At 36.7% G+C, this 9,671-nt stretch overlaps 1 protein-coding gene across 2 annotated transcripts in view; it reads left to right on the forward strand.

Moving 5' to 3' along the window:
* Positions 1 to 7,457, forward strand: part of MXI1 (MAX interactor 1, dimerization protein) — a 68,242-nt gene extending 60,785 nt beyond the window's left edge. For both annotated transcript variants that reach the window (XM_084903399.1, XM_084903398.1), the window contains exons 4-6: positions 1,012 to 1,126; positions 1,746 to 1,917; positions 5,696 to 7,457. In XM_084903399.1, coding sequence (XP_084759525.1) covers positions 1,012 to 1,126; positions 1,746 to 1,917; positions 5,696 to 5,859 — 451 coding nt within the window. In that variant the 3' untranslated portion in view covers positions 5,860 to 7,457. The remainder of the gene's footprint in view (positions 1 to 1,011; positions 1,127 to 1,745; positions 1,918 to 5,695) is intronic.
* Positions 7,458 to 9,671: the final 2,214 nt, after the last annotated feature.

Consider the following 9,671-nt stretch of genomic DNA (forward strand, 5'->3'; position numbering starts at 1 on the left):
TAGAAAATTGCAGGTGGGTAGTAAAAGAAGAGGGAGAGAGACAGAAATAAAATGAAAAACTAATGAGTGCCTAGCCAGCGTGGCTCAGCAGTTAAGCATCGATCTAGGAACCAAGAGGTTGCCGGTTTGATTCCCAGTCACGGCACATGCCCAGGTTGTGGGCTTGATCCTCAGTAGGGAGCATGCAGGAGGCAGCTGATGGATGATGTTCTCTCATCAATGTTTCTATATCTCTATCCCTCTCCATTCCTCTCTCTCAAAAAAAAATCAATAAAAACATACTTTAAAAAGGATTATCTTTAAAAAACAGCCAATGAGCCGGTATGCTTAGATATTAGGAAGCAAGGAACTGTTTTATAGGTTGTAGTTTCAGTGATTAGAGTTGACCACAGAGCCATATATTTTTGCCTAACCCTTTCCTTGCTGGTCACGGGATTTTGCTGTTTCTATTGTTCTGGATCATATGAAGTTGTTTTTATAATTGAGAAATGGTTGAATATCAGAAATTTTATATGGTTCAATGATTCATAATATATAACACTGTAGGTCAGCTGTGTGTGTGTGTGTGTGTGTGTGTGTGTGTGTGTGTAAAGTGGAAGGGAGGATATGGAAATCTGTGAGCATTTTAATGCGTCCTTGGTTACCCTAGCTGAAAATCCCTATTTTAGCCTTCAGTTTTAGCTATTCAGAATCAAATACAGTTGCCCTAGTATGCTTTCCACATTACATTAATACAGTTGAGATAGTTTATGGGACAGGCTAAAATGAAATAATCTCTGACAGAGATTACCATTGGGGATAATAATCTGAAGTGGCCAGTTGCTGTAGAGTACAATAGAAATGGCAGGTTGAAAATCAGTAGGCATATCTGCACTTGCAGATAGGGAATAGGGGTGTAACATGGTTATAGAGTGAATAATGTACAAATTATTATTTGTCTAAAAATAGCTTTTAGAATGTTTCTAGTAGAATATTCAGACTGTGCTTATTTGACTTTTCTGTCTTTCTCAGACGAGCTCATCTGCGCCTATGTTTAGAACGCTTAAAAGTTCTGATTCCACTAGGACCAGACTGCACCAGGCACACAACACTTGGTTTGCTCAACAAAGCCAAAGCACACATCAAGGTGAGAATCTTTCCTTTCATATTTGCACATGATTCTCTTGGTCCTGGTTTTATTAGAAGCAGTGATTCCTATTTCATACACACCAACTAGCTCACCATGCCCTCCTTAATAACTGAATCCAGAGAAATCTAAAATTCTATCAGCTAATCTGATGGGAAGAAGCAACATAACCTGATTAAAATAATTGTTTTGACAGCATGGCCGTTGGAGGAGCTGGGAACAGGAAAATAATAAGTCTGGTGATATTCAGAAAGAAGGCAGTTGTGCCCTCTGGTGGAGATGACTTCATTTGACTCTGTCTCTCAGTATTTTTCCATCAAACTACACTGCAGAGCCAGTTTCTCTTTCGTGGAGATAACTTTACAGACTTTGAGAATTGCATACTGTTCTAGTAAATGTGGCATGCATTATACACCCCCCCTCCAAAAAAAAGAAAAGAGAAATGAAAAAACAATTTTTGATGTACTTATGTGTTTTAACACACACACACACACACACACACACACACGTATTCGTAGTATATTCATTCATGTCTAACAAAGAAATCTTTTGAGATGTTAGGTCAAAATCAGTTTTAATGTTTGTACTGGATTATACACAAAGTTAAATATCATTTTAGAAACTTGAAGAAGCTGAAAGGAAGAGCCAGCACCAGCTAGAAAACTTGGAAAGAGAACAGAGATTTTTAAAGCGGCGACTGGAACAGCTGCAGGGTCCTCAGGAGATGGAACGAATACGAATGGACAGCATCGGATCAACGATTTCTTCAGATCGCTCTGACTCAGAGCGAGGTAAGTGAAACACTAAGAACCCCTGCACCTGCATTTAGGGAACATAGGTTGGGAGGCACTGCCTTTGCCTTTTACTCTTTGGCCAACATTGTAATATTCTATAATAGATTTTAGGCAATCACAACATTGTCTAGTAATGCCCATGTGAACTACAGAACTTCTTTCTTGATCATATATGTATTTTTAAATTTTCTACTTTGAAACAGTTTTAGACTTAGAGAAACGTTTTCTGTAGAAAATTACAGAGTCCTCATATACCCTTTACTTAGGTTTCCCTAACGTTAACATCTTTATATAACCATAATGCAGTTATCAACACCAGGAAATTAACATTCATGCAATAATGTTAATCTATAGGCCTTATTCAAATTTTACCGGTTTTCCTACTAATGTTCTTGGTTTGATACAGGGTCCAATGCAGGATTCTACATTGCATTACATAGTTCTTCAGTATTTCTTTAATGAGCATGGCACTTCTGAAAAATATGGGCTCGTTATTTTATACAGTGCTGCTCAATTTGAGTTTTCTCACGTGTTTCTATTAATAGATCGAAGTTGTACATTTGGGGGAAGAAATATCAGAGAAGTGGTAGTATGCTTTCTCCAATTTTAGTATTTGTGCTGCCAAAGTGAGCACTACTTTCTCAATTTATTGTATCAAGAAGATACATGATGTTGATATGTCTTATTACTAGTGATAGTAACTTTTATACCTGTATTTTAAAATGCCATATACATCATTTCTCTTTCCATCTATCCCAGAACATTTGTCTCTGGCAGAATTTAAGAAGAAAAAAATCAACCAAAAAGAAATTATTTGAATTTTACTGATCTCCTTATCCGTAGCTCTTACTACATCAGAACTCATGGCACATTTACATTTGGGAAAATTGAGCTCATGAGATTCTTGAGGTTGCTAAACAAATTTTTGCAAGGTCTCTTGTTTTGACTTTTTATTACGGAAAATTTCAAACATATATAAAAGTAAAATAGAGTAATGAACTCTCATGCACCTAACATCCAGTCTGAACAGCTGTCAACATTCTGTCATTTTCGTTTCATCTGTTTTCCCACTGTCACCCGCACTCTCACCCTCACCATTTTCTGTTGAATGTTTGAAATCAATCCCAGAGGACATTATCATGTTTTCTGTAAATACTTCAGTGTGTATTTTTTTTTTAAATGGGACTTTAAAAAATAAGATTATATTATTATAATATCCCATAAAATTAATAAAACCAGATGCTCTTATTCAATGCCATGATAGATATTTCTCAAAAATGGCATTTTACCTTTGGTATGTTTGAATTAGAATCCAAAGTCCACATAGCATTTGTTTGTGCCTTTTAAGATACTTTTCATCTATAAAAATTTCCCTTCCCCACTTTTTCCCCCCAGTACCATTTATTTATTATAGAAACTGGATGGGCCGTTTTTTTAATAGATTTCCCACATTTTTTATTTGGATGATTGTCTTCATGGGGTCACTTAACAGTACCTCTTATTTCCTGTAACCTAGTAGGTACATCTAGTGGGGTTGATTAATTCAGGTTCCTTTTTTTTTTTTTTGAGGCAAGAATACTTCATAGGTGGTGCCGTGCACTTCTTGATGCATCAATATTTTGTCCAGTTGTCTCACTCTAGTGAAAGCATTGGTTAGTGGGTTCAGATATTGTCATCTTGATACTTTTATGTGAATGTTTCAGTCTTTCACTTAATAGTTGTAGCAGTCATTATTGCCCTGATTTCATTGGATGTTGCAAAATATTGATTTTCCAATCATTCTTCTGATGTTTAAATTTTTCCTTCTATAAAGAAGAACATTTCCTTTAGTTTATGGTTACTCTGAAATAAAGTCCATATAGGGAAAATGGGATGTTTTTGTTTTATATCAATTTTCTGAATAAGTTGGTGCCTTGGTAACATCCAGAGGTAATAGGGCTTTTTGTTTTGCTATTTTTTTTATTTATTATGTTATGAACTCATGTTTTCATGTATTGAATGTGTTCAAGTCCATTGTAGTCATTTTTCTTTTTAATACTCAAATTTCCTATATTCTGTAGGAGCTTTTTAAACTGTTTTTGTTTTTTTTTAATCCCTTTTAACACACACTAGGAGTCCTTAGGTTTGTTGTTTTTCTTATGTAAAAGTCTTCTTATGTGGCACTCAAATTTACTAGGGGCAACAGCAAGAACCTCTAGGACATGCTACATTTATGAGTGACCGTGAGGTTTAGCAGAAATACTCTTGAATTAGGAGGCAGACCTTGGTCCTAGTCTTTTTTTTTTCCTAGTGCTTATGCACTGTGATCTGTCAGGTCTTCATGCTTTAACTTCCTGATGTTATCTCCTCCTTGTACCTACCCACTTCCAAATGTTAGAGGTTGTATCTTCATCATCATAGTTATCATTTTTTAGTACCCCCAGTATATTAGTTGGCCTGATCTATATTATTCTTGTTCTTATCTGACAGCCCTCTTTCCCAGTAACTTTTAGTAACAATCTCTATTCCATTTGGCTAGAGCATGTCTCATTTTACTTTGAGTTCAGCATGCTTTGTTAGATAGGGTGTCTTCATTTTATTTCCCAATTGGAGGTTGAATGCATGTTCTGTGATACTAGGAAGCACTAAATAGCCTGTGAAGCGTTGTGGGTATGAAACAAATAGTTATGAATTCATAGGATTATTTGGACAGCTTGTTTGGACAGCTGCCTGCATTTTAAAAACAGATCTCTAAAACTTTTGAAGCAACAAGCCCTTTTGAAAATTATACTCTTTGAACTAACTTACTCTTGTCTTCTTGGGCTCAGCAAGAATCCACTTTTCCTGAAGCAATTGTGATCAGTGTGAACCCTTCAAGTCAGTGCCAAATGTGAAACATTAGGCTTTGAGTTTAAGAGCACTGAAGAACCTTGGGTTCATTCTAGCTATTATGGGAGAAAACAGTTTTTCAACTGCCTTTTATTTTTTAAAATGTGTATTGCTTTTTACGTAGTACTTAACAATTGAGATATCTACCAGCAGCTGGGTAATAATGTATTTAGACTTTTTCCCATCAAATTTGATTTTTGAAGTTAAATACCACCACTGATATGCCTTTACTATAATCTTTACTTATAGAACTCACTATAATCCAGAAACTTTAAGCATCAGACTTTCATTTCAAGCTATATTTAACGCAAGAAAATTAAATTGGAAGACAAATCCCATAGTCTGCTTTATAATGACAGGCTTATTTTGGTTACTGAATAGTAAAATATCTTTATGATGAATCTTTGAAGTCTGAAGCACTGTTGGTAGAATGATACTACCAAAGGCCTGCGTGGATAAATTTTCTAGTTTGTCTATATTAAGTTTATGCTCTCCTGCCCTCCACCCCCCTTAAAGCAACTCTGATTAATAAACAGACTGAGAATTAGTTTCTAGTTTAATGCAAAACAGATGTTGTTAAACCATTTGGGGTTGGGATCTTTTAATATTAAGCACTAATTCCCAAATAGGCCAAGTGCTTTTGGTGGGAGGTCCAGACAGACTGGCGTCAAAGGCTTTAGTAAACTTGCTGCCTAAATTGAGACCACCACTGTATACCAGACATTCCCTTTTGTAAAATATATCCATGTCTCTTCACCTTTGGTTCCTTCTGTTCTCTAGACATCACTCATAATAAACTTGTTTAGCAATTATTTTATACTATAAAAAGTAATCACTTTTCCTCTGTTGGTTTTTTTAAAGTGCCCGTAAACTAGATTACTAACGTTCTCTTTTTCCCCTTTGGCAGAGGAGATTGAAGTGGATGTTGAAAGCACAGAGTTCTCCCATGGAGAAGTGGACAATATCAGTACCACCAGCATCAGTGACATTGATGACCACAGCAGCCTGCAGAGTATTGGGAGTGACGAGGGTTACTCCAGTGCCAGTGTCAAACTTTCGTTCACTTCCTAGAACCCAGCATGACATAACAGTGCAGGGCAAAATACTCACTGGGCCAATTCAATCCGAACAATCTCTTAAATTGGGTTCATGATGCAGTCTCCTTTAAAAGTAACCTAAACAAAACCATACTTGAACAAAAGGGTCAGAAGACCTTTATTTAAGTAAATACTTAGCAAAAAGTGGGGCAGAGCCTCCCCAGCAGAACAAATATTCATTAATATTCACTTTTGAAAAATCACAATTTCTAATGGCAGCAGAAAACTTGTGTGAAATTTTCTTGATTTAGTTTATTTGAAAGGACATTGGAAATTCCATCTTTTTTTTCTTTCCTAGTTTTGCTCATAGTGTAGACACATGTAAGGATGGTATTCTGAACCCTTCCTGAGCTTTATGGTCCTAAACACAAAACCAGATCTATAATAATGGCAAGACAAGATAATCAGGCATTAATCTTGAATAGCTACACAGCTATTAAAACTTAGCCTGGGCTAGCTTATCATGAAGCCTGTGGATGATCAATTCTTTAATTTAAAAAAAAGAACGCACACTTTCATTTCATGCTCTGCAAAAGGAGAGACTCCCATGAAGCCTTTTGAAAGGGATCATCATGCAGCTCAGCCATCTGTTGGATTCCATGCTAAGCAAGCCAACCTTACCCTGCATTGTTAGCACTAGGGCACCCAGCCGCCAGCTCGTTAGCCACCCTGGGGCAGTTCATGCGTGACAGCCTCTCCCACACAGGGCCTGAGTTTGGACTGAGGGGCCAGAAGGAAGAAGCTCCACGTGCCTCTGTGTCTGCGTGGGCCAGAAGAATTGTGCACGCAGATTAGCAGGCCAAGGTCTGAGCCACAGCAGCATTTTTATTTCAGATTTTGATAACTGTTTGTATGTGTTAAAAACCAAAATGACATCTTTTTAAAGCTTGTCCATAAAAACATAGATGTCTTTTATAGTGGAAAAACATGTGGGGGGAAAAAAATCATCTATTTTGATGCAGCATTTGATAATGATAAAATGCCTCACTCTTTATAGTGCACAAAGTGAATGAGGTCTGGGCTAGGTAGGAAAAAGGTCAATGCTGTTTTTCTTTTCTTTTAGAATCATTACCAGCTTTTATCCATCTGATATCTATAGTGGACGCACTATCATAGTTAACATAGTTAAGTTCTGGACTTGTCTCATTTTAATGTAAAGATTTGCTTCCGTTTTCCTACAGGCAGACTCTCTCCTTCCTCACAGTCCCACTGTGCAGGTGCTATTGTTGCTCTTACCAATATTTTCAGAAATGTTATTTTAAGTGAAATTCCTAGCCTGCACTTTGATGTCATGTGTTCCCTTTGTCCTTCAAATTCCCCTTTTCTCCCTGGCCTTGCCTCCCCCTTACCCCAGGAAGCCTTCTCGGAGACCTCCTTACTACCCCTGGCTCTTTGAACTTTGTATACTTTAAATAATTTAACTACCCATAATTACTTTTAAAAAAGCTTTATGATTTTCATAACTTATTGCTGATTTTAATGGGTTGTTAATTTCAGTCCTGTAGTTTTATTTTGTTTAGATAGGGCTGGGCAAAGAAAAAGAAAATAAAGACAACCATATTTAGCAGTGCAGTCGAGTTGCGTGTGTAATAATTAGACTATCCTTTTTAAGTAGCACTTTAACAGCTTTCACTGCTTCTATATATGAAGTGTACCATCTTGGTCATACACAAGGCCTCAGCATATACTTGTTCTTGTGCTCTTCCTGTGCCTCAAAAATATTTTATCTTTGTGCTGTTTGAGTGGAAGAAATTCTTTGAAGTACATATGTGAAAAACTGCATGCCTTTAGAAGCCCATTATTAGAACTTGCTACTTCAGGTGCTGGGGACTCAAGGAAAAATGTATATTCCTTTCTGTGACCCAGGTAAATATTTCTGGTTTCATTTTAAATTCCTCTTGGCTGGGTCAAAACATTAACTCTTACGTTGCTTACTTTCGACTTTCCCAAGTAAGACAGTTTGAAGACTCTGCTAACTACCATGGAAAGTAAATGGAAGCCAATGACTAAGCTTCCATTTTTACTCCCATGGCATCCACTTGCATCACTTTGCCTGGGCTGGAATTTGGGACGATTCGTTCAGGCGAACTTGAGGTGCTGCCATTTTGTTGTGTATGTATTGAATGGTGGGCTGAGAAGACTTTGTCACGAACCAAGAGTACCTATTTCAACTGCCCCCTAAATGACTCCTTCCCTGGGTTTGTTTTACTGGGGGAGGGGGGTGGATTGTATGATGAGTAAGAAGTATTACTTTTTTAAAAGACAAATCGACTTTGAAGATACACAAGTTACTTGCAAGAAATAAAAATTGTGAATGAATAATACCGAGTGCTTTTTGTACCACCCTTCTCTATGAAGGAAAAATATGTAAATGAGCATCTACACCCTGAGAGGCGACTGTCACCTAAATGTCTGTTGATACTTTAGTCCAGAATTAATGACAATGTGAACCATTGCCATTTCCTATCTAAACTCAACAGGTGCCTTCTTGACAGATAATTCCACCACGTAACCTAATTGCAGATGGTTTACTGAGATATTTAACTGCTTCAGGTAGGACACAAAGCCATGTCATGCATATCTGTTCTCCAAATAACTTTTTAAGGAATCCTTTTGGCTACACATATAGTTCACATAGAAACCAAGTCTGGAAGCTGACCTGAGAAGGTACCCTGTATGGAAAAGCCTGAATGATGGTGCAGGTAAATTTTATTTCAGTGCATACTACAAAGAAGATTGTGATGTCATTGTTTCTCTAGTTTCTGATTAGTATAGGTGTAACTTCTCTGGTGACAATGACAGCTTTAGTAATAAAGGAATTCTAAAAGTGAGGATTATTGAGGCAAAACTCCTAACCTAAGGCCAACTGCTTCCTGGACAATTTCTCATGAGAAAATTGTTTAGCCTTTGGGAAGATTTTTTTTTTGTTTTTTTGTTTTTGTTTTTTGTGTGAGTCTCTTCTGCTTAAAGCAACAAATTGCCCTTTTCCTTTTTAAAAAAATCTTCAAACTAAAAAATTCCATCCTCCCAATCAAAAACAGCATCATGTGGTAAAAACAAGGGTTTTGGTCACTAAATCCCAGTTCTAGCATTTGCTAAGGATCCTGGGCAAGTTGCTTAATTTCTTTATAGGGACTATTTCCTCCTGACAAGTTGTGATAAATACCTCTCAAAAGGTTGTAAGGATTAATATTGACATATGTAAATTATACTACCCCCTTAATCTAGGAGTTTGTAGCACCAAAAGGAAATTAAGGTATGTAACTTCTCTACTTTTTCTGATAGATGCAATCTTCTAATCTCTTCATCCTTAATTTTGAATATTAGTTATTCTGACTAGGTCTTTCTATTAAATGAAATAGTTCCTTTTCACAAAATTACATAGCAGGTTATACTTTTTAAGAAGTCAATTTTTATTTCCTAATAATTTTAAAAAATAAAGCTTTTACAAGATTGATGGATCATCAGTTTTAGTAATTACCTGGATCTAAAAAAAAAAGGGGGGGGGGGGACTGACTACCCTGAGCTTGAGCACACTAATAGTAGCCACTGCATAATTGAATGCCATAGTTACCATTTTGTGTTGGCTTTGCCAAGGCGGGAGGGGGGAAAGAGGAGGGAATCTTCCTGGCCCATTTACCAGATCTGACAGAAAACTAGTTTTCTTGTGGAATACATCTGATTCTTCTAATTAATCAGTATAGTTCAAAATATATGTACTGGCTGGCCATTTCTTGGTTGTTTTAACTTCTATAGAACCATAAATTATTAGAAGACATGGCTTAA

This window comes from Pipistrellus hanaki, assembly GCF_964339955.1.
Source record: "Pipistrellus hanaki genome assembly, chromosome: 14".
Taxonomy (NCBI): Eukaryota; Metazoa; Chordata; class Mammalia; order Chiroptera; family Vespertilionidae; genus Pipistrellus; species Pipistrellus hanaki.